This window comes from Danio rerio, chromosome 23 (genome assembly GCF_049306965.1).
Source record: "Danio rerio strain Tuebingen ecotype United States chromosome 23, GRCz12tu, whole genome shotgun sequence".
Classification (NCBI taxonomy): Eukaryota; Metazoa; Chordata; class Actinopteri; order Cypriniformes; family Danionidae; genus Danio; species Danio rerio.
In genome coordinates this window covers 43535200-43561692 of record NC_133198.1, presented here as the reverse complement: position 1 = coordinate 43561692, position 26493 = coordinate 43535200, and the positions used below count along the sequence as shown (strand labels likewise).

Here is a 26493-nt window from a genome sequence, read left to right as displayed (position 1 = left end):
TTCAGTGCGTAAAACATATGGCTGGAATAGTTGGCGGTTCATTCCCCTGTGGCGACCCCTGATAAAGAAGGGACTAAACCAAAGGAAAATGAATGAATGAAAAAGCAAGTGCTTTAAATGTAAACCTAACTTACTTTTTTGTTAAAGTATTGCTGCTTAGACAAGAAAAGCCACATTTAAGATGTTAGTTTGTGCTGTGAGACAAGACAAATGATTTGAATAAAACAATATGAAGTTCAATTAGAGGAACACAGTGTATTACTATTAAAGGGTGGTGAACTTGAAAAAACACTTCTTTTGTTTACACAACTCAGTTTAATATATCCTAATATCTTTATAATCCAAAAATGCGGAAACAAAGAGGTGTGTCTCCTCAAACCGCTGTTGTATAATTATCATAAAGCTTAAACATGTTTACTTGCAACCTGATTTACAATCAATTATCAGAGCAATTATATTAAGCACCATATTAGTCTGTGTGATTCATTTCAAATCTCTCCCTCCCTTTCATTAGATGTAGAATACTGCAGTGCTTGTGTTACTCATGTGGATGGGCAGGGAATGGAGAAGTGAATATATACTGGGCTTCAGCAGGCAGCGGGGTCACTGCGCCAGAACCAGACTTACTTTGCTTTGGTCATTTTAGTTCGATAAGAACTTTCTTCTCTCTTCAGATCTCTCCGGAGCAAGAACTGCGAACATGTAAGTAATCAGTCTGCTTTATTTGAAATTTTGGAATTCTACTGAAATATACTTAAAACTACACTTACAGCTGCAGACAGAATGGTTAGCCTTCTTGTAAAATTTGTATTATTTTAAAAAAACTTTTCAAGTGATCTTTAACAGAGCAATTCTGACAATATTTATTTATTTTTCTTAGTTCTTTATTTTTTTTTTGTGGCTTATATATAATAAGCTCAGGACAAACGAGTACATCTTATTTTGAAAACGAATACTTTTTTTTCCATTTCCAGTGAATATAGGTCATATATTTTGGTGCATTTGAACAAGACATATTTTATTCAAATTATATTTTAGTCACCAAACATCTTTAGAAATAGAAAGAAAGTACATTTAAATGTATACAAATTATTGCAGAGCAACATTACAAACTACAACATTTCAACAAAATACAATTTATTATTTGTTTCTCTTGATTTTACCTCTTATTACGTTTTTTGTTTAATATTTTTTCCTAACATATAAGTTTAAGCTACTAGTTTTAGGACTGTTATCGTAAGTTATTTATTAGATTAGCTCCAGATTTGGCTTCAGCACTGATTATGTTATTTTATGTGCATTATTACTTTATAAGGCTGCACAATATCTTGCAATATTATATATATTTATATATATATATATATATATATATATATATATATATATATATATATATATATATATATATATATATATATATATATATATATATATATATGTTAGGGAAAATATTAAATAAAAAATGTAATAAGAGGTAAAATAATAAAAGAAACAAAGAGAAACAAATAATAAATTGAATTTTGTTGAAATGTTGTAGTTTGTAATGTTGCTCTGCAATATTTTGTATACATTTAAATGTACTTTCTTTCTATTTCTAAAGATGTTTGATGACTAAAATATAATTTTAACAAATATATCAGTTTAATAAAACAGTCTTGTTCAAACACATTCTATTCTCAACACGATCTCACGGCAATTCGTAACTTTGATTAAGTGGGTAATTAGTATGGATTCGTACGATTCACACAATTTAGTACGAATTGCTCATCCCCCAATGACAGTTAGGGTTAGGGGTGGGGTTCGGTGCCACGCCTCCTTTTTTAAAATCGTACAATTTAGTACGACTGAATTAGCCACTAAACTGACAAAATGTAATATAGGTTTTCTCATAAGATCAGGCTGATATAGATCTCCGCCGCTGAGACTGCATCTCTGCACTAGATGTTTGGGCAGCAGAGTAATTATAATGGTCATGCCCAACTGAATCTGGTTTCTCTTAAGGTTTTATTTCTTCACTTTCGCCAGTTGGTGAAGTTTTTTTCCCCTCTCCGCTGTCGCCACTAGCTTGCATGGTTTGGGATCTGTAGAGCTGCACATCGATATATTTGCTCTCCAGTATCTAGACCCTCAGTAGTGAATAATAAACCACACTGAACTGAGCTGAACTGAACTTAAACTTCACTGTTCCAATTTACTATGATCTTTTATGTGAAGCTGCTTTGACACAATCTACATTGTAAAAGCGCTATACAAATAAAGGTGAATTGAATAAATTTGCAAAAGTCACTAGAGCCTTGCATTTGAGCCAGAGCCTGTCGGAGCCCGACTTTTTTATGCCCCTAGGGCCAAACTTCGAGTCCGTTTTCAGAGCTAGCATGCATATCAGGATTCAGGTCTGCTCTTTAGAATTGATTTATTTTTTTTAAGTTTAATGAGATCTAATGCATGCGATGCGGTCCGGAAGCGCCAGTGTTGCCTTCCTGCCATGTGCAATAGAGAACATAAGGAGAAAAATTGGCAATGGCGAACCTAAAACTGTGAAAAACGTTAAAGGTAGAGCAAACTTCTGGTCAACTTTTTAAATAGTGACAACTTTAACTAATGAGCCAACTGGTTATGCACAATGCACAACTTGCAAATTGAGTAAACTCACTTTGGACCGCATACCATGGTTATCGATGTCACTTAAAAAACAAAAACTAACATTTAAAGAACAAACAAAAGTCGGCGCAATAGCCTAGTGGTTAGCGCGCCGACATATGATGCAATAGCACGTCAGGGCGTCGCGAGTTCGAATCCCGGCTTGACGACATTACCCTACCCCCTCTTTCTCTCTACCACCTCGCTTCCTGTCTCAACACTGTCCTATCTAATAATAAAGGCCAAAAATAAATCTTTATAAATAAATCTATTTTAATAGCTGTAACAGTAAGCAGTTTGGCGGAAAAAAGACGGGCTACAAGACGGACTTGGGCCAAAAATTTTCATAAGCTATTGGATAAGGGCAGGGCTACAGCCTATGCTTCATGGGCCAGGACTGTGCTAGGGCTTAGATTTAACGCCCATGCAGGGCTCCAAGAGTCACATCGCATGATAAGCAAAGATAATTGACATTTTCATGGGTTTTTACGTCTGTGACTGTACAAAGATTTTTTAAAGAATTCAGGCATAAGTTGGGCCAGTCGGAATTTCTGTGTGGAGTTTGTATGTTCTCCAACGTGTTGGCGTGGGTTTCCTCTGGGTGCTCCGGTTTACCCCACAGTCTAAACACATGCGCTATAGGTGAATTGAAGAAACTAAATTGGCCGTAGTGTATGAATGTGTGTGTAAATGAGTGTGTATGGGTGTTTTCCAGTACTGGGTTGCAGCTGAAAGGGCATCTGCTGTGTAAAACATATGCTGGATAAGTTGGCGGTTCATTCCGCTGCGGCGACCCTAGATGAATAAAGGGACTAAGACGAAGGAAAATGTTAAAAGATTTGATGCAGATGCACTCCTCTAAAGAATCTTACCAATCAATCTAAAACAATAATTTTCCCCTAAATTGGGCTACTCAAGCTCATCTGGTGAAATTGTGTGTATATTGCAACATATATAGCAGAATAACATAATATCGCAATGTTAGTTTCTTCCAATAGCATGCATTCCTACTTTAAACTGTGCTGATTCATTTGTGTTCTTCATTTTACAGAATGCCTATCGTAAACGGTGGTCTGAACAACTTCTGCAACATCGGCCGTTTTCCCGCCGTCAAGCTGCAGGACTGTTTCTGGAAAGGATCGGGCTACGTGCCGGTTTACAGCAACCCTTGCGTGAAGCCATGCGTAGACCCTTGCTGGAATCCCTGCGTGAAACCTGTTGTCGACCCATGTGGGAATCCGTGCGTGAAGCCTGTTGTTGACCATTGCGGTAAACCTGTCATTAGTCCTTGTGGGAAACCCATTGTCGACCCTTGCGGTAAACCAGTTGTCGATCCTTGCGGCAAACCTATATTCGACCCTTGTGGTAAACCGGTTGTTGACCTTTGCGGTAAACCAGTTGTAGGTCCTTGTGTAGTTCCTCTGCCAAAGCCTTGCGTGAACCCGTGTGACGTGAGACCACACTGCGATTATGACTGCAAGCAAGTTTTCCTAAAGGATTGCGCAGATGACTGTAATGCGGCACGCTGCTGTGAAGGTAAGACATTTCATCTGTTAGTTGGCATTTCTGTGTGGAGTTTGCATGTTCTCCTCGTGTTGGCATAGGTTTCCTCCGGGTGCTCCGGTTTACCCAACAAGTCCAAAGACATGCGCTATATGTTAATTTAACAAACTAAACTGGCCGAAGTGTATGTGTGGTAATGAGTGTGCATGAGTTTTTCCCAGTACTGGGTTGCAGCTGAAAGGCTTTCCGTTGTGTAAAACATGTGCTGGATAAGTTGGCGGTTCATTCCGCTGTGGTGACCCCTGATAAATAAGGGACTAAGCCGAAGGAAAATGAATGAATGAGTGTTGTATATCTTTACTGTAAAATGTACAGTAATTTTCACAATGCTGCTTTAAAATACAGCAAAATACCGCATAACTGTCCTACGGTAAAATACAGTTCGTGTTACAGTTAAATACTTTTAATTTACATCAATTGTTAATGGTTAAAAAAATCTAACTAAATAAAAAAACTCAAAAAGAAAGAAAGAAGTTAGTATCTTGGTTGCCAAATGGGGTAATTAAATTATTAGGGATTGTTTGTTCTGAAATTGCTCAGTAATGCTGGAATGTTTGTGTCAGATCTGGTCCTGCAGGTTCGTTGTGTTGACCTGATGAAGTGCTGGAAGAGTCAGAATCGCCAGGAGCATCACACCAACGGATTCCGTGGTGACCACCTGATCGTCCGCAGAGGGCAGTGTTTCCAGATGTGGGTCGAGCTGTCCAGGCCTTTCAATCCCAAATGTGATCAACTTCACCTGGAGCTGAAACTCGGTCAGTTAAGTTCTCCTATTCAGTGCAGTTGATAGTCAATATTGTGATTCACGATTTGTTGTTTTCAGATTGTTAATGTAGTTAGTGTATATTGTTTTTAAAAACATTTTGTTTTTGTATTTTCATTTTTGTAAGTTTGTTTTTGTATTATGTTACATTATTAAATGCCTATATTTTTTTTTATTAACAGTTAAAGTCAGATTTATTAACCCCCCTTTGATTTTTTTTTCTTTTTTAAATATTTCACAAATAATGTTTGACATAGCAAGGACATTTTTACAGTATGTGTGATAATATTTTTTCTTCTGGAGACAGTCTTATTTGTTTTATTTCAGCTTGAATAAAAGCAGTTTTACATTTTTTAAAAACCATTTTAAGGTAAAAGTTATTAGCCCCTTTAAGCTATATTTTTTATATTCTACAAAACAAACCATCATTATACAATAGCTTGCCTAATAACCCTGACACCAAATTGTTGTAGCCTCCTGATAAAATAAAATCTCTGCATTGTTTTTTTTTTTTTTAAATGCACTCTACATTTCCAGCAAATGTCAATCCACCATCTGTTGGATCACTATCAATGAATGTTCCTAAATATTTAAAACATCCACCTGTCTCTATTTCATGTCCCCCAAGAACCAGAGGTTTCAATCCTTGAGTAAGAACTAGTTTATATACATTTAAAATACAAAAAAAACAAATGTTGATTGGCAAAATTTAATCGCAATTAACCCTACCAATATAAGTTTGTTTTGATTTATGTGTGTGTACATTTATTATGTGTATTTGAATACACAGATGCATTCATATATTTTTGATTTTTTTATTTATATGTAATATAAACATTGTGTGTTATATACACACAATTTTCTAAACATAATAGTTTTAATAACTCATTTCTAATAACTGTTTTATTTTATCTTTGTCATGATGACAGTAAATAATATTTGACTAGATATGTTTCAATACACTTCTATACAGCTTAAAGTGACATTTAAAGGCTTAACTAGGGTAATTAGGTTAACTAGGCAGGTTAGGGTAATTAGGCAAGTTATTGTATAACGATTGTTTGTTCTGTTGACTTTCGGAAAAAAAGTTTGCTTAAAGTAACTAATAATTTTGACCTTAAAATGATTTTTTTATTTATTTTTTATTAAAAACTGGTTTTATTTTAGCCGAAATGAAGCAAATAAGACTTTCTCCAGAAGACAAAAAATATTACCAGACATGCAGGGAAAATTTCATTGATCCGTTAAACATCATTTGGGAAATATTTAAAAAAGAAAATAAAAATTCAAAGGGAGGCGAATAATTCTGACTTCAACTGTATATATATGCTAATTGATATTGGGAGTATTGAAACTAAGAACTTAAAGCGTGAAATAAAAAACTGTATTTTAATTTTATTTAAGCAAATCCTATAAGATCAATTTGTTAAACAAAGCAAGTCTCACATAATATATTTACTAAAAGACAGAACATATTACTTTATCAACTCTATTGTAAATAAATCATATGAACATTTGCATATTATTTAATATTATTGCGGACTGAAATAATATCAGAACTGAACATATATATATATATATATATATATATATATATATATATATATATATATATATATATATATATATATATATATATATATATATATATATATATTATATTTCTGTGTGGAGTTTGCTTGTTTGCATCCGGGTGCTCCGGTTTTCCCCACAGTCCAAACACATGGGTTATAGGTAAATTAGATAAACTAAATTGGCCGTAGTGAATGTGAGAGTGTATGGATGTTTCCCAGTGCTGGGTTGCAGCTGAAAGGGCATCCGCTGCATTAAACAAATGCTGGAATAGTTGGTGGTTTATTCCACTGTGGTGACCCCTGATAAATAAGGGACTAAGCCGAAGGAAAACGAATGAATGAATGATGGGCTATTTAATAATTACTATTGTTATACCTTCTTTTTGCATTTATTTCTCAGGCAATGTTCCATCAATACCCAACGGCACACTGGTGATTGTTCCACTTGTGGAAGAATTCAAGAAAAATCGCTGGGAGGCCAAGATTGTTGAAAAGTGCCAAAACCGAATCAAACTCAGCGTGTACTCGCTTCCCACCGCGTGCATCGGACGCTACAGCCTGACCATTGTGACCTGCGGCCCGAAGGGAAGAGCCACCTCATCATGCAACCCCAGCAATGATATTTACATGCTGTTTAACCCCTGGTGCAAAGGTACGTACTGTACTAAATAAAGAGTTATAACCTCTGAATCACATCTAAATACAATTATCCAATAAATACAAGATACGTAACATGTAAAATACTTTAAAATGTGTGGAAAAGTAGAAAGATCTAAAGGGTTAGTTCACCCCAAAATGAAGATTGTGTCATTCTAAACCCCAAAAACCTTTGATCTTGGAGCACTAATATAGTTATTTTTAATAGTCCTGTGAAATGAAAATAAATGAATAATAATCTCCCTCTCTCTTTACCAGATGATGCTGTGTATCTGGATGAAGATGCCCAGAGGACTGAGTATGTGCTGAATGACACAGGCAAAATCTTCTATGGAACTAAACATCAGATCGCTTCCAGAACATGGCACTTTGGTCAAGTAAGAGCTTTTATTTATTTGTATAGCACTTTTACAATGTAGATTGTGTCAAAGCAGCTTCACATAAATGGTCATAGTAACTGGAACAGTGTGGTTCAGTAACTGGAACAGTGTGGTTCAGGTTTTAGTGTTTAAGTTCAGTTCAGTTCAGTTTAGCTCAGTTCAGTGTGATTTAATCATTACTGAGAGTTCAAACAATGAAGAGCCAATTCATCGATGCGTAGCTCTACCAATCCTGACCAAAAGAGCCAAACATTAATCCACACATAAAAATAAGAGCAAACGTGTTCCTTAATTAAATACACTCAAGCTTATTGCATAAAGAGACTTATATACTAATATATTAAACATATTCCTTACATTATTTGAGTCAAATTTACTTAGTGTGCTTAAAGAAATAGTTCACCCAAAACTGAACATTTCCTCAGCCTAAAGTGTTTCTAAACCTGTAAGTTCCTTTCTTCTGCTGAACATGAAATAATATATTTTGAAGAAAGCTGAAACCCATTGACATCCATAGTAGGAAACGGAAATTCTACGTAAGTCAATGGTTACAGGTTTTCAGCATTTTAAATATCTCCTATTTTTGTTCAACAGAAATGTATTTTTTATTAAGTGTAGTTTACTTTCATTAATATTTGGGAGCTCATTGATTTCATTGCTTGATTTTGTGTCATTATTAGTTTGACGAAGGAGTCCTGGCTGCGTGTTTGTTTGTGCTGGAGAAGTGTGGTGGAGCATGCAGTGGATGGGGAGACCCTGTTAACGTGGCCAGAGTTGTGTCTGCCATGGTGAGTCTTTGATTTCTTATATCAAGCATGTCAAAATTTGCAATATGACAATACAGACGTAAGCAAAATTGTTGTGACATATTCAATGAAGATAGAAAAACCGCAGTCGGCACTGAAATAACTTAAACTGAAAAAAGTGATTGATTGTTTGATTGATTGATTGATTGATTGATTGATTGATTGATTGATTGATTGATTGATTGATTGATTGATTTTGGTTGTTGACTGACTGACTGACTGGTTGGTTGATTGATTGATTGATTGATTGATTGATTGATTGATTGATTGATTGATTGATTGATTGATTGATTGATTGATTCATTCATTTATTCATTCATTCATTCATTCATTCATTGATAACAATGAAAAATAAAGATGATTAATTAAAAAAGACTGAAAATAATCGAATGGAAATCAGATATTGCTGTTAAATCGCGGTTCAAGATTTCCCACATGATATCTGTTATTCAGATAGAGAGACTCCGATTTTTAAAGACTAGCTCTATAAGTTAATGTTTGGCTACTTGGGGTCAGTTTCTTGATAACTTAAGAGCATTTTGTGACTAAGGTTTTTTTTGTTGTTACTTTTTTTCCCTTTATATTGTCCTTTATACATCTATTGTACAAGCCAATGTTTTCCTTTTCTTGTTCTGTGTATATACTGTATATCAAAACCTTAAAATACAATAATTTTTAAAAATGTGGTTCGACGGATGCACTAAAGCGTCAAACTAATGAAACTGGTTTGGACAAATTTGAAGGATACCAACTATTTTGTGCACGTCTGTATGTATGTATGAATGTATATGGACAAAAAAAAAAAGTCTATCATTTCATATTATGATATATTGTTTATTTCATTGTGACACAAAAGACATTGTTTACTGTAATACTTGTAATACTCAAAATTTATATGAGAACAATGTCACACGTTATTTCTGAAGTGATGCTTAACAGAGCAAGGAAATTTTCACAGTATGTCTGATAATATTTTTTCTTCTGGAGAAAGTCTCATTTGTTTTATTTTGGCAAGAATAAAAGCAGTTTTTAATTTTTTAAAAAACAATTTTGGGACAAAATTATTAGCCCCTTTAAGCTATTTTTTTTTTCGATAGTCTACAGAACAAACCATCCTTATACAATAACTTGCCTAATTACCCTAACCTGTCTAGTTCACCTTAATAACCTAGTAAAGCCTTTAAATGTCACTTTAAGCTGTATAGAAGTGTATTGAAAAATATCATGTAAAATATTATTTACTGTCATCATGACAAAGATGAAATAAATCAGTTATTAGTAATAGGTTTCTAAAACTATTATGCTTAGAAATGTGCTGAAACAATCTTCCCTCCATTAAACAGAAATTGGGGAAAAAATTAAACAGGGGCGCTAATAATACAGGGGGGCTAATAATTCTGACTTCAACTGTATATATATATATTAGGACAATATGAGATGACTTATGTAGTGATGAGATTTTTGTCACATCGCCCAACCCTATCAGAAAGCCTGATGTATGTCTATCATGATGATGTTTGGATAGAGAACTGCTAACACTTACAACCATCTCACACAGGTTAATGCCAATGATGACTCTGGTGTGTTGATGGGCAACTGGTCGAACTGCTATGCGGACGGGACTGCTCCAACAGCCTGGTGTGGCAGCAGTGCCATCTTGAAGCAATACCACAAATGTGGAGGAGTACCTGTCAAATATGGACAGAGCTTGGCCTTTGCTGGAGTCACCAACACACGTGAGACATCTTTCAAAATGAACAAGGAGAAAAAAAATGGTCTTTCTAAATGTGATGCACTTCTATTCTTCTTATCTTCCTCTTAGTGTTGAGGTGTTTTGGTATTCCTGCTCGGCCGGTCACCAACTTCTGCTCTGCTCACGACACTGATGTGTCCATGACTGTAGACATTTATCTTGACGAGAACTATGACCTGATCGACAGCCTGAACCGGGACTCAATCTGGTAAGAGTCTGTGTAAATCTTTTTCATTCTGTTCTGTAGCATCAGCAATATATATTAATACCGTCTGTTATAGTACTATTACATTTTACATTTACATTATTAGTATATCATTATAATATATTATTAGCGACGCAGTGACGCAGTATAGGTAGTGCTGTCGCCTTACAGCAAGAAGGTCGCTGGTTCAAGCCTCGGCTGGGTCAGTTGGCGTTTCTGAGTTTGCATGTTCTCCCTGCGTTTGTGTGGGTTTCCTCCGGGTGCTCCGGTTTCCCCCACAGTCCAAAGACATGCGGTACAGGTGAATTAGGTGGGCTAAATTGTGAGTAGTGTATGAGTGTCAAGTGTGTATGAATGTTTCCCAGAGATGGGTTGCAGCTGAAAGGGCATCTGCTGCGTAAAACATGTGCTAAATAAGTTGGAGGTTCATTCCACTGTTGCAACCCCGGATTAATAAAGGGACTAAGCCGAAAAGAAAATGAATGAATGAATATATTATCATTGTTACAGGACAAATACAGATTAAAAAAAGGAAAAAAAAGTTTGGACAATGTTTATAATGAAGGTTTAAAGCTGAACACTTTGCCTCTTCTTTGTCAAAATGTCCAGCACTCACCAAATCAACATTTAAGAGACAATATTATATTTTATTTGTTTTATTATTCGTTTAAATAGTTTTTGTTGTAGTAGACTTTTTGTAATTCAATTGGAATAGAATTTGAATTTTTGGTAACACTTAATTTTTATGATCCATTTGAGTATTAATAGACTGTCTGCTTAATATCTGCTGATACGGTTTCTTCAACCGACGTTATAATGACTATAAGAAACTATGCAAGTACATGTCAGCTTACAACCAACCCTAACCCCAACCTAACAATCTACTTATAATCCAATGCAGGGGTTCTCAACTGGTTTGGCCATGGGACCCACATTTTTACATGGTCATCAAGCCGCAACCCAAATGTTTAGGAACTATAATACAATTTTAGGAATTATACTTAATTTTTATTTATTTGTTAACATAAACAAGTAGTGACAGATACATCATAAGAAATTCACCAAGACTTACAAATAAACAATATTTTATTGTTGTCATTTCACAAAATGGATCAAATTATAGAAATATTACAAAGTAAAAATGACAAATACTGTTAATAATAAACTGTTAATAAAACATGTTGTCTGGTTTCTAAATGTTGTTTTAATTTAGAAGGTTTCATGCTCTCATGAGAGCACCTCGCTACATATGACATTGAGACTTTAAGTCTTTTTTGTTGTCAATATATATCCATACTTTACGTATTCAGGGTCGTAATTACGCTTGACATTTTTGTTCCAATAATTAAATGAAATTTCACATGTCAAACAGTAGGGTTGTCGCGCACGCATTTCAAAATAAAAGTCCGATATAAGCAAAAATAAGTTTAAAAAAATGTAACTTTTGTTGTTGTTTTTTTAACACACACTCCTCGACCCACTGAAAATGTTCCCGCGACCCACCAGTTGAGAAACACTGATCTAATGAGAATTAGTTGACATGTAGATGCAATGAAACTTACATTCAACAAACAGACCATCAAAATAAAGTGTTTTTATTCATTTATTTATTAATAAAGATTTATTTTTTATTTGTTTATTTTATCTATGGTAACCATGTCCTAATGAATTTTGAGATTGGGAAGGATTGGGTTTTATTTTTAAAACTTTTTCTCAAATCATAGTTTCTGAACAAGAATTAATGTCGTGTCGGAAAATGCAGCTTTGTAATATACAAAGGATTTCAATTTAAAATGTACTGCTTTTTTAGAGATTGATGCAGTCGTGATTTTTTAGTTCATTCTAAACTGTCATATTTGTTTTTTGCAGTATTTTTTTGTAGTAATGTTATTGTGTGTATGAATATAAAGAATAACTATTTTTTAAATTTTTATTGTGTTAATTATCAAATAAAGTCGGATCATGCTAGATAGCTTCACCATGTGTTAGTAGATACAATTTATAAAATATACAGCAACCATTTTCTCTATCAAACATTGAATATGAAATCTTCTCCTTTGTATAGGACCTTCCATGTGTGGAATGAGGCCTGGATGGCTCGTTCAGATCTGCCTGCAGGTTTTGGAGGTTGGCAGGCCATTGATGCGACTCCTCAGGAAACCAGTCAGGGTGTTTTCCGCTGTGGTCCGACCTCTGTTGCTGCCATCCGCAGCGGGCAGGTCTTCCTCAAATATGATGCACCTTTCATTTTTGCTGAGGTATGATAAAGCCTTGTGATTTAAGTGTTAGTTCACCCAAAATAGTAATTCTGTCATTTTCTCACCGTTATGGCATTCAAATGGCTTAATTGTTACTTGTCAGACAGTTTCTCAGAGTTTAAGATTTGTTTAATTCTACTGTTGACATTTCTTGTAAGTTTAAAGTAAAAGGGTTGTCATTTGAAGCGTTTTCTGTGCATAAAACATTAAAACAGGTATTATTTTGCAGATTTGAATATTTATTAATAGTTTTTGGTTGAATAACCCTTATTTGCACAACAAATGAAAACATTGTGATTAAAGAAAAAAAATCTCTAAATGACAATATTTTAATTTAAAACTTGAAAAAAAGATACATTGGTATTTAATGAATGCAGTAAATTAAAAGAAAACTGATTTCCCGGTCAGTACCTGGATGGGAGACCACACGGGAAAACTAGGTTGCTGCTGGAAGTGGTGTTAGTGAGGCCAGCAGGGGGCGCTCAACCTGCAGTCTTTGTAGGTCCTAATGCCCCAGTATATTGATGGGGACTCTACACTGCTCAGTGAGCGCCGTCGTTCGGATGAGACGTTAAACCAAGGTCCTGACTCTCTGTGGTCGTTAAAAATCCCAGGATGTCCTTCGTAAAAGAGTAGGGGTTTAACCCTGACATCCTTGCCAAATTTGCACACTGGCCTCTGTCCATCATGGCCTCCTAACCATCCCCATATCATAATTAGCTTCATATCTCTCCACCAATCAACTGGTGTGCGGTCTAGCGTAATATGGCTGCCGTCACGTCATCCAGGTGGATGCTGCACACCGGTGGTGGATGTAGAGATTCCCCTCATTGTGTAAAGCGCTTTGAATGTCTAAAATAGCACTATATAAATGTAAGACATTATTATTATTATTAAGTGTTAATATATCTTGCTTAACAGTTATCTGTTCCTGCTCTAGGTGAACAGTGATGTAGTTTTCTGGCAGAGGAAAGCATGTGGGACGTTCGCTGTGGTCCACGTTGACAAGAATGCAGTCGGTCACTGCATCAGCACCAAGGCTGTGGGCTCAGACAAACGTGTGGACATTACCAACCACTACAAGCACCCAGAAGGTAAAAATCAGAAACATCACTTAAAAGTGCAGAAAATAGGACTGACACCTAGTGGATCACTTAAAAGTGCAGAAAATAGGACTGACACCTAGTGGATCACTTAAAAGTGCAGAAAATAGGACTGACACCTAGTGGATCACTTAAAAGTGCAGAAAATAGGACTGACACCTAGTGGATCACTTAAAAGTGCAGAAAATAGGACTGACACCTAGTGGATCACTTAAAAGTGCAGAAAATAGGACTGACACCTAGTGGATCACTTAAAAGTGCAGAAAATAGGACTGACACCTAGTGGATCACTTAAAAGTGCAGAAAATTGGACTGACACCTAGCGGTTGAGCAAGGTATTGTAGTCCAAATTCAAAATATTGGATAGGGTTTTTTTGTAAATGTGGCCTATCTGATGACAACTTGACTAACACAGTTTGCCAGATTGACGACACTATCATGAGCGAGTCTGACACTAAGCTGTTCAACTAATGTTTACCTTTGTAATATATGTAATACTTATTAATTAAAACCACCTCATGTGTATTTTTTTATCTTTTAATCTCACTTCGTAACTCTGAAAATCACAGTTTTGGCCGCATTTGCATACATTGAGACAGCTTTAGTGTCTGAAATGAAATATGCAGTTTTTTCCATAAAGGCAAACCAGGGTGCTGAAATATAATTGGGTGAACTGGCAGTGGGCTGGTTATAGAGGTCAAAACAAAGACAGACATTCTAACTCTAAACTCAGATTTTCTAAGGAGAATAAAGGACTTTAGCAATGCAACTAGTATGTTCACTTCGCACGTTTCTTAAATATCTGCTAATATTTTATGGGATTTTTATGTTTTAGAAGAGTCAAATCTGTACACACAACACATTTAATAGTGATAGTTCACTCAAAAATGAAAATTCATCCTCCACTTCAAAGCTGTGTGAGTTTCTTTCAAGTGCTGAACACAAAAGAAGATATTTTGAGAAAACATTTTTCAAAATACCTACTTTTAATGTTCATCAGAATTAAAAAGAAACTCAAACATGCTTGGAACCACTTAAGAGTAAGTCAATTTTAAGTAAATGTTTTTTTTTTTTGGTGAACTATCTCTTTTAAGAGCCTGAATTTGATGTTGTGCTTTTGTTTTTGTCTTTCTGTTGCTATTGGCTGGTGTAACTGTACGACATTGTCATGTGGGGGCCATTTTTATATCAAGGAGAGATATTTTATTAATATATTTATTGTATACATCTGAAGATGTGATTTTATTTTATTTATTTTATTTTATTTATTATATTTCCCTTATGATGTTTAACAGAGCAAGGAATTTTTTTACAGTATGTCTGATAATATTTTTAATTCTAGAGAAAGTCTTATTTGTTTCATGTTGACAGTCATATATGTGTCCCACACTGCTAAAAACACTATTAGGACACATATATCTCACTAAAAAGTGAAAATTGGTTGTTTTTGCATTATTTTGAGCAAATTCGTACTTCCTGTTTGAAAGGAATTTTTGAAGCTGCGTCACGACCATGAGATCTTATCGTGTATTCCAGCGTGTAGAATGGATGTCTGTACCTTCTAGGCCCACCCGGAATCTGCGCACACAGATTTCTACAAATTTCTGCGGATTTTTAGCCCATCATTAGTTATGTTTATTTACTTGAGTAAATGTGTGTAAATCTATATTTATTCAGTTTTTTTTTATTAATTTCAGTAATATTATTGACTAATGTGAAAATGTTCATCGGATTTATGTACAATGCAGTTTGTACAGTATTATTTTCTGTCTTTTAGTAGAGATATTATATGACAAACTTGCTTTATTTACCAAATAAAGTAAATCTAATTGAATTTGCATTTTAAACTTTAAATAAAAGTTAAAAAGATATTTTTTATTCCATATATTAAGATTTTAGTTATGATACTCCCAAAACAATTCCGCAGAAATCCACAGACTTTTACCAAAATTCTTTGCAGAAATAGCAAAAAACGTCCGCAGATTCCGTCTGGCCCTACTTATGACGTCTCTGAGTGTGCTGCATTCATTTATGAGTAAGACTTGGTTCAAGCCAATCTTTTGGACTGTCTACGGAAAAAACCAGAACAGATAGTTTACATTGACTTGCCTAATAAACTAATTAACCTAGTCAAGTCTTTAAATTACATTATAACCTCTTAAGACCCATGTTTTTTTACATGAATTTTTATTTTTCTTTGCTATTTTTGGCTCATTAGAACCTAATTAGAATAAAAATCTAAATATCATCTTTTGATATGATGTACTTTTAGAGAAAAATGATATCCACTTTTTCCGGAAATTTTTTTTTTCAAACTTGCTTTGACTATCAGAGAGTAAAAACTATTTTTTTCCCATTTTGGACAGTTAGAAATAGTGTTTGGGACAATTCATATGCTGCAAAACAGTTGCAGGATGACACTGTATGTCTGTAACAAAATATAAAACATTCAAACTATTTTAAATAGGCACTTAAGAGCTAAAATGGGCTGTCCACATATGTGGAAACTCAAGCCCTAGGAGGTTAAGCTGAATACTGGTGTCTCAAAAATATCTAGAAAAATATTATGCACTTATAAAATACATAACCTGGAATATGAATTCATTTGTATTGCTTCTGCCACGCCTATAACTTCTTTGGAGACGTAACATAGGTGGGGCTCGTCCGGGATCTCTCAATTTTTATATCATGAAGAAATATTTAATAATAATAATAATAATAATAATAAAATAGTAATAATAACAATAAATATAATGATGATAATAATAATAGTAATAATAATAATAACAATAATAGTAATAGTAATAATAGTAATAATAATAATAATAATAGTAATTGTAATAATAATAATAATAATAATAATAATAATAATAATAATAATACTAATATTAATAATGATGATAATAATAATAGTAATAGTAATAATAATAATAATAGTAATAATAATAATAATAATAATAATAATAAAATAGTAATAATAACAATAAATATAATGATGATAATAATAATAGTAATAATAATAATAACAATAATAGTAATAATAATAATAGTAATAGTAATAATAATAATAATAATAATAATAATAGTAATTGTAATAATAATAATAATAATAATAATAGTAATACTAATATTAATAATGATGATAATAATAATAGTAATAGTAATAATAATAATAATAGTAATAGTAATAATGATGATAATAATAATAATAATAATAGTAATAGTAATAATAATAATAGTAATTGTAATAATAATAATAATAATAATAGTAATAGTAATATTAATAATGATGATAATAATAATAATAATAATAGTAATAGTAATAATAATAATAGTAATAGTAAAATTAATAATGATAATAATAATAATAGTAATAGTAATAATAATAATAGTAATAGTAATAATAATAATAATAATAATAATCTGGTTTGGTGTTTTTTCTTTTTATATTGCTGGTCAATTTTTCCCCCATTTTAAATTAATATGTTTCCTTCATTGGAACATTCTTTCTCCTCATAACATCAGTGTTAGTAAATAAGATGACCTGGAATTTGAATACCTGTGTGTTGCCTCTGTCATACCCCATAACATCTTTGGAGACATAACACTCTTTAAAGTCTCTTTCTAGAAAGCCTAGTAAGGGCCGGGTGTGTCTGATTGGGGTTGGAACTAAACTTTGCAGGACACCGGCCCTTCAGGACCGAGTTTGGGCACCCGTGGTTTATAACATTAATATTACTAAACATGTAGCAGCATTTAGATGAATATACATGCTTTCTTCTCAACCACAAAATAAATATTTTAAAACTGTCAGGAGTATGAAAACACTATAAACTATAACTATAATATATAAATATTGCCATACTCCTATAACATCTCTGGAGACAAGAGAGTCTCTTTCTTTTGGAGGAGTTGTAATTTTACTTCTGCTTTTGCTCTCCACATTCATCAGGTTCAGAGGAGGAGCGTCGTGCTGTGGAAACTGCTCTTCGTCATGGCTCCAAAAAGTGCGCATATCCTCTGCCCTGCGCCGAGGATGTCATCTGTGACATCACTATGAAGGGTGATGGAGTGTGTGTGGGCAAGGATGCAGTGCTTTGCATCGCTCTGAAGAATAAATGCAGCTCAACTCGTAGCGTCACCCTCCACAGCCAGCTGTCGGCTGCTTACTACACCGGCATCCACAAGTCCTTGGTGAAGAAGGACCAGACATGCTTCGAGCTCAAGGCTACTGAAAGTAAGAAATGATTGAGAAAGTTCAGAATCAGAATGAGCTTTGTGCGCAAAAGTCACAAGGACTTTTTTGAGTTTTTTCAGGAGGTCAGTATACATAGAGTGCATACATACAGTGCTTAAGTATCTCGGGGTTTTGTTCACGAGTGAGGGAAGGATGGAACGTGAGATTGACAGACGGACTGGTGCAGCGGCAGCAGTAATGTGGTCGATGTACCGGTCCGTTGTGGTGAAGAAGAAGCTGAGCCGAAAGGCAAAGCTCTCGATTTACCGGTCAATCTACGTTCCTACTCTCACCTATGGTCATGAGCTTTGGATCATAAAGAAAGGGCAAGATCTCAGATACAAGCGGCCGAAATGAGTTTCCTTCGAAGGGTGGCAGGGCGTACTCTTATGGATAGGGTGAGGAGCTCTGTTACCAGGGAGGAGCTCGGAGTAGAGCCGCTGCTCCTCCACATCGAGAGAAATCAGCTGAGGTGGCTCGGGCATCTGTTTCGGATGCCTCCTGGATGCCTACCTAGGGAGGTGTTCCAGGCATGTCCCACCGGGAGGAGGCCTCAGGGAAGACCCAGGACACGCTGGAGGGACTATGTCTCTTGGCTGGCCTGGGAACGCCTTGGGATCCCCCCGGAGAAGCTGGAGGAAGTTATCTGGGGATAGGGAAGTCTGTGGTTCTCTCCTAAGACTGCTGCCCCCGCAACCCGGCCCTGGAAAAGCGGCAGAAAATGAATGAATGAATGCTTTACAATATTATAATTGTGCATATACATAAGATTAGCCATTGTAGAGACTAAAATCGACTCTAAGGGTGCTTTCACATCTGTAGTTCGCTTCATTTGGTCCGGACCAAGGGCAATAAATAATACATTGTTGCTGCCTTCTTTAGGTCGTTTTCACACCACACTGGTGGCTTTGGTCTGAACCAGTTGAAACGAACCAAAATGCAGTCATCTGACAAAATCCACATCTCTCATTGGCCAGATGTTGTTGAACATAGTTCCTAAACTGTTTATCGATTGGTCAGAATTCACATGTGGGAAAATGCCAATGAACTCCCGCAAGTAAACAAACAGGCACACACAAAATGACGCTATTTACTATGGAGGGACGACTGCGCTCACTGATTGTATACCTGCTTTAAACAAACTAAACATTTTGAGAATAAAGGGCAGCCGCAGCTTAAAAAACAGTGTTTTAATGCATCGCATGTCACTTCAGGAGGAGGCGTGAATTAATTTAGCTAAACTGCGACATGGTCATCTTGCGGAAATATTACCAACGATCCATTAATTAGATTTTTCCCCCCTCTCTCTCTCTCTCTCTCTCTCTCTCTCTGTTGGTAAACCACTGTCAACAAATAATTTTCCTCCATATGCCATAATGCACAGCGCATCAACCTACGGCAGCTGGATTAGTCCAAAAGGCACAGTACTTTTTGCGGTTGGGTCTGTTTTAGTTCGGATCATATTCTCACCACAAACGAACCGCTCCAGGGTTTGTTTGAAACTGTACCGAGACCACATCTTCTAGCAGGTCTCGGTACGCTTATTTGGTCCGCCTTTAGTGCGCACTCGAATATGATTGCTGCATTCACACCTGCCCATACGAACCGCACCAAGAGGGAAAACAAGCTCTAGTGCGATTCAACCGAACTGAATAAGGCAGGTGTGAAAGCACCCTAAAATACTGTATGAGTAGTTTTTTAAAAAGAAGCATTTGTATTCATCAGTGTTTATCTTCCTTTAGCCAAGGTTCTGGAGTGGTCTCTGAAATATGAGGATTACAAGAACCACCTTGTGGATCATTCAACGATGATGGTCACTGTTGCCGGACGCGTCACTCAGACTCAGCAGATTGTGGCCAAACGGTTCAACTTTCGACTGCCCACACCCGGCCTTGCTATTTCTGTGAGTTTCAATGACTTGAAATCATACACTTAAAGTTCCCCCTTAAGTTTTTAAATGTTAGTAATAGTATGTTAGTTTTAATAATGTATATATGATAGTACGCTCCAAAACAGTTACAAAAATTTGCATTTAGAAGATAAAAACCTGATATAAACATTCAAAGCTTGCAGTTCCGACTGAATGGATAAACGGTTTTATTCACATTACCTCATACTCCAGTTTCTCATCACATCTTCTAACCAATTAAATGCTCTCTAGTATCTGATATGCCCCGCCCCCTTCAAGACACTTCTCATTCACTTTTCATTTGATGCTCTTGAGCTCAACTACTCTCACTGGCAGAGCTGTGTAAAAACTAAACCCTATTGACTGTTTTTAAAGGGGAGGAGCTACTCTGTCACCCTCTATTCATGTTATAGTTGAGATTACGTCAAACACTGAATAAAAATACACATTTCAAAGCACTTCATGAAACCTTAACACTGTATTTGAATAGTTCTGATGTTGGGGTTAGGGATCAGGGTGATATTACAGCACTCAAAATTTACAATGGTAGAACAATCTGATAGGTAGTATATCTCATCAACAAAATGTGCTGCCTACTTTTTTAAAGGGAATGAGGGCAATCTGACAGGGTAGGGCAAAATTGACTGGCTCACGCTTAGTTTTTTATAATCTATTTAAAGCAGTGCTTATTATCTGGACTTTTGAAAGTGGTGTCTGTGGTGTAAATGTCGTTTGTGCTTTTACCTTTCAGCCTGGATGCGATTGTGTTGTGGGCAAAGAAGTGCCAGTCAAAATCACTTTCCAAAACCCACTGCCCTGCGTGCTGAAAAACGCCATCTTCCGCATTGAGGGACTGGGTCTGAAGCACTGCAGATCCATCAACTATGGGTAGGAAATTGAGTGTTACATTATATGTGACCCTGGATCACAAAACCAAGTCTTAAGTTGCACGGGTAAATTTTTGTGAATAGCCAAAAATACATTGCAGAGTGTAAAAAAAAAAAGGCAGATTCCACACAATTCCTTCATGTTGCCCCAACACAAATTGATTAAATTAACTTAATTGTTTTTACAAATTTAAGTGGATTAAACATAAACCAATTAAGTTGTCCCCCCGAAAAAACGTAAATATTGTGTTTTTAGGTCATTTTGAATAAGTAGTTTAAACAGATCTTGGCATTGTATGTTTTTGGCAGGAATAGTGTACATTAATTAGCTTTGCTGCAAATGCAACCGAGAAATAGCCAGAAGGCTATTTTCATCCTTATTATATCCTTTATACATCCTTATTATTTAAATTATTTTTCATATGTAAAGATATTTGTGTATTGCTCTACATCTTGTGTGTATTAAGCAGTGTGTAACCGAGGCGCACAACTAACGCGCTCTGCGCTGGACAATAGACCGGCTCTGTTCTGGGCTATTGAAAATTTTATTATAGTTTCTCCAAATAGCAATGCGCTAAAACACACCTCCCTTTTTTGACCAGAACGCCTATGGGCACATTTGAGTGCAAATGCATTTGCTATTTAAACAGCGTGGCGCAAAACATCAAAACGATTCTTGCGCCCAGCTGAAACTAGCAAACAACAATTGCGTCGCGTGCAACACCGGCCCTACAGGAACAAGTTTGGTGACCACTGATTTAGAGAATGAATTTTTGACAAATTGCTTTTCTTAAAATGTATATTTTTTTTCGAACCCTTAGATCATAGATATTCAAACAGTTGCATCTCAACCAAATATTTGGCTATCCTAATAAACCCATGCATTAATGAAAAGCTTAGGTCACACTTTATTTTGATGGTCCAGTTGTTGAATTTAGCTCGCATGGCATCTACATGCCAACTAATTCTCAATAAATTATAAGTAGACTAGGGTTATGGTTAGTGTAAGTTGACATACTTAAAGTTTCTTAAAGTCAGTTAAACGTCGGTTGAAGGAGCAGTATCAGCAGATATTAAGCAGACAGTCTACCAATACTCCAATGGATCATAAAAATAAAGTGTTACCAAAAGCTTATTTAGCAAGAGCAAACTTCCAGAAAATTAGATTTGGCAAGCTGTTTTCTTTGAAGATAACTTGTTTTTGGTTTGATATTTCACACCAGTTAATCACCATCAACTCTTTGGTTATTTAGTGATTGAATGAAACAAAAACAGTAATGAAAAGCATATTTATTCAGCTTATTGAGATAATCTACAAACTTAAATTCCAAAAATCTACACTTTTTGTGATCCAGGTTCATATAATAAGAATGGAGCAAGGTATACACACTGTTAGACATTTTATTATAATTTTGCAGTAACTTACTGACAGCACTGTTGCCAGCAAGTTATCACGACTACAGTAACTTACTGTAAATGTGTTTTACAGTAGCAGGGCCGTACCACAATTTCATTTTACAGTAAAATAGTTTTACCACAACTTCTTTTTATGGTAAATTACCCTTTACTATGTTTTAATTATACAGTATGACCATTTTTACAGTACTTTTACTGTCATTGATTTTCATTTTACACCAACAGTAAACCTTTATTGTTAGTATTTACTGTTGAATTTAATAAATTCCAAACAAGCGACTCATTTGTCTCGTTTTTGTCTTCAACTACAGTACCAGTACTTGATTACCCTGATTACAGTAGTATACCGCAATATCATAATATGCAGTAAGTTACTGTAAAAGTTTTCAAATGACCCACAATGCAGTGCATATTACAGTAGGGAACTGTAGAGAATGTGTGTATTATTTTACTAGCTGTTTTCTTTCCAGTAAACAACTGTAAAACTACAGCAAAGTCTAATAGTGTATACAGCAATTAAACATGTTCCTTTCTATGTGTTTCTCAGTGATATTGCAGGCCTGGCCACTGTGAACCTGACCGAGAAGTTCATTCCCAAATGTCACGGCCCTCACAAGCTTCTGGCATCTCTGGATTGTCCTCAGCTCACTCAGGTGCATGGATTCACCGACGTCGTTGTCAAAGAAAAGTGAACAAGCGGCTGAATTGATAATTCAGCAAGCTTTTCATGCTGATCGACTGGCAGAGTTAAAAGCTTTTAGTTAAATGTAATCAATAGCAAACGCTGAAGCAAAGGGTGCATTTTCATTAGGGAGCTTGCTTTTAGATGTTGCTGTTTGTGGAAGTATTGTTGTAGAATATGTGATATTTGTAGTTTCACATATTTTTAAAAAGATCTGACATATATAAAACTATTAACCACATCAACTACTTCCTTTCATGCAGTCAACCTAACCAAATTTCATTCATTTTAGTTGCATGAATTATCTGTCCACCAAATTGCCTCAATAAACGACATTCGCTTGCAATACTTGTGCATTTGTAATGTGTCTTTTTGAGTTTGTTGATGAAATGATCTTAACACACAACACCAAGCAGAATAACCAAATTCATGGGTTATTCATACAAGCAGCACTGTTTTATTTATGTTTTTTAGGTGATACTGAGTTATTATTTTTAACAATTTATAAACTTCACTGTCTACAGTAAATACTTTAAACACAAAACCAACTATTGAATTTTCCTTAGTCCAGGGGCGGACTGGCCATCAGGGCTGGACTGGGACAAAAAAATCTGCCCTGGGATTTTGAGAGAGCGGTCCACTACATCAATCAAAATCCTCCCCATTTGTGCACACCCTTGAATATGTGTACCAACTCCCATTCTATAAAAGCAAAAAAGCCATATATAGGAAATAACGAGAGTTGACAAATTAAAAACTTAAAAAATGTAATTTATGATTAAAATAAAATTATAATCCACACTGGAAGTCCATCTTGTGTGTGCCGGTGTGTTTTGAGGAAACCTATTAATTGATAAACTTAACAAAATCTGCCTGATGATGCACACAGTTAATGTTGATTAATAAAACAAAGATAAATAATAAAAGCAATGTATCAGAGAGTCTTAACAAATGTTTAACTCAACAATAAAACATCAAACATAGACATAGTCAATCAAATGAACATAAGCAATTAAAAATTGCAACAAATATTTGTTTGGGCAGAACTACAAAACTAAATGTAAAAAAATAGTTTTGCTGAAGTTGCACACTAGTTTGGTCATGTATAAATATCCTATTGTATAAATATTATTGTACCATAAGCCTACATCATGTTGATGATCAAAAACAAAGCGCCATGATATCTCATGCGATTGTCTTCTGACCGAGTGCATCTTAAAATGCATGAATGACACTCCTCATAGAGCTTGAGAAGCAGACATTCTTTACAATTTGTAAAATAAAGACTTGCAGGTTAGGGAAACAGCATAGGAGGAAGTTGCTGCAGGCCTTGGTGCATGAAAAGTTTATTAAAAAAGTATATGTATATAGACAGATAGGTAACTAGGTGGAATAGACAGGAATTTATTGATATGCGCGCTGCAGACACAAAAGGCAAACGCCTACTCACTGCTTCTGATCTCCCACGCGTGGGGTGAGAAACAAGCGTGACTCTCGACTATTTTGACAAATACACACGTTGCGCGCTTACACAGAGCCCAAAATGGAAGTTTGTTTGGGTCAGCCCAATGTCAGTAAAGAAAAGAACCAATGGGCTGCAGATTATGTTACATGGGCTGGTCTGTCTGGAAAAGAAACATCTCAGAGCGTCACAGATCACAGATCATCAGATCATTAGATCAAGCTCTATGAGTGTCATTCATATATTTTACAGTGCACTCAATCAGAAAACAATCGCCTGTGAAATCATGACATTTTGTTTTTGATCGTCAGCATGATTTAGCCCTAATCATGCCCTAATCTTTTAGCCCTATATAGTTGTTCGGGCCCAAACAAATATTTGTTGCATTTTTATTCGATTATCTTAATTTGATTGACTACATACAATCTTTAAAGGGCACCTCTGGTAAAAAATCTACTTTTCAAGCTGTTTGGACAGTCATGTGTGTAGGTATAGTGTATGACCTCCGTCATATTGAGGTGATATAAACACACCCAGTGCTTTTTTTTTTTTTTTTTTCAATTTAACAATTTAAAAACGGTGGACTAACTGGATCGGTTTTCAGAGTGACCGCAACTTGACATAGCAGTGCAGTTCCCCAGCCCACCAATATTGATTGACAGGCGCATCACCATATCCTCAGTTTGTTGTTTCACGTCCGCCATTTTCAGCCCGAGTCAAAGCCATCTCATTAAAGGAACACCCTTGCTCTATTTTTAGATGTAAGGCTCATTAGTTCCAACACAAGATCAATATTCTCCACATTATCGCTCTAATCTCAATTATTGTTTGTAACTTTAGGTAGGTTTGCAAACCTACTTTTCATTGCGTCTACCTTAAACTTCAGCCGTTTGCATATCTCATGTTCAAAGAAGCTCCCTGTGTTCTCAACTAGGTGCAGCTGGAAAAGTGCAAGCATGTTGCCTCATGTGCACGTCTCTCCATAAAAACAAACAAACAAAAAATAAACATAATAAACATGAAATAACAAACTTGCCTGCAGGTCGCACACAAGAAGCTCAGCTCAGAAGCTCAGGGCGCCGTTGTGTGTGCCCAGAAAGAAACCTGTGTTTAAAGTTCTAAAATGCATGGCGCAACGATTCGGGACACTTGAGGTTTCTGCCGCGCCACAGAGAGTGTTTAGTGTGCCGTGTCACGGTTTTGAACGGCGCATCCGATGCCTCAGTCAAAGTTAGTTCAGTGTCCGTGGTTATTAGTATCGGTGTACAAGCTTGACACTTGGAACTAGCACACAGTTTGCTGTAAAACTATAAAAAGACACAAATGATTGTGTACTGTCTGCTTGGTCTGTGTCCGAGTCGTAGATGTACGGCTAAATGCTGATCCTCTCACTCCTGCTACTTCTCAGTCTGCCTGTCTGTTGCAAACACAGAGCGGGTGAGCTCTTGGCTTCACCCCCTTGTTACATTTGGCGGGAAGCTGAAACTAATTTTCATGTGAAGCAACACACCCTTAAAACAGCAAGCTGCAGTGGCGTAGCGCAAAATGCTGATGGGGGGGGAATCACAAACTGAGGGGACAGGGAGAGTCGGTGGAACGACAACGTGAGGAAGCGATTATAAATTGAGGAGCGGGAAAGGGGGGCGGGGTGGAGTGACAACGCGGGGAAGCCTTCACAAACTGAGGAGCAATCACAAACTAAGGAGAGGGAAAGGGAGGCGGGGTGGAGCGACGACGCGGGGTAGCGTTCACAAACAAGCGGCGAGAGCGCCAAAGTAGCCGGAAGTAATTCAATTTCAATGAGAACCGGTGGCGAAGAGCAGCACGGCACATCTTCTCCGGTGTGGGCATCGAGGAGGACTTGAAATCAAGTCAACTTTATGGTATGAGCTATGATGCGGTTCGGCGGCTAGCAATCAGAATGAAGTAGTCCAACGTTTGAGAGGACTTCAGAGAACACAGACCTGGGAACTTTGGTTCCGACCACAGTTGTTTCCAGGGATTTGATTATTGCGGTTGCCGGATTTTCAATTATTAAAAATCGCGACGACGCGGGGCCCCCTAATCAACCATAATACTAATATTAAATCATAAAAAGGGGTAAACTATGTGCCCTTTAAGCTTTATTGATGTTTCATTGTAGAGTTAAACATTTTAAAGGGTCTCTGACACATTGCTTTTATTATTTAACTTTATTT

At 35.9% G+C, this 26493-nt stretch overlaps 1 protein-coding gene across 23 annotated transcripts in view; it reads left to right on the top strand.

Moving 5' to 3' along the window:
• The window catches only part of tgm1l3 (transglutaminase 1 like 3), a 189251-nt gene extending 166070 nt beyond the window's left edge, over nt 1–23181 (top strand). For 17 of the 23 annotated variants that reach the window (XM_073939370.1, XM_073939368.1, XM_073939365.1 and 14 more), the window contains 14 exons: nt 515–702; nt 3692–4176; nt 4767–4958; nt 6941–7192; nt 7456–7574; nt 8258–8365; nt 9942–10119; nt 10206–10344; nt 12407–12599; nt 13540–13693; nt 17655–17939; nt 19682–19842; nt 20600–20736; nt 22699–23181. In XM_073939370.1, the coding sequence (XP_073795471.1) occupies nt 3693–4176; nt 4767–4958; nt 6941–7192; nt 7456–7574; nt 8258–8365; nt 9942–10119; nt 10206–10344; nt 12407–12599; nt 13540–13693; nt 17655–17939; nt 19682–19842; nt 20600–20736; nt 22699–22843 (2547 nt within the window). In that variant the 5' untranslated portion in view covers nt 515–702; nt 3692 and the 3' untranslated portion in view covers nt 22844–23181. The remainder of the gene's footprint in view (nt 1–514; nt 703–3691; nt 4177–4766; nt 4959–6940; nt 7193–7455; nt 7575–8257; nt 8366–9941; nt 10120–10205; nt 10345–12406; nt 12600–13539; nt 13694–17654; nt 17940–19681; nt 19843–20599; nt 20737–22698) is intronic. The other 6 variants (XM_073939383.1, XM_073939384.1, XM_073939379.1 and 3 more) reach the window with 1 other exon arrangement.
• Nucleotides 23182–26493: the final 3312 nt, after the last annotated feature.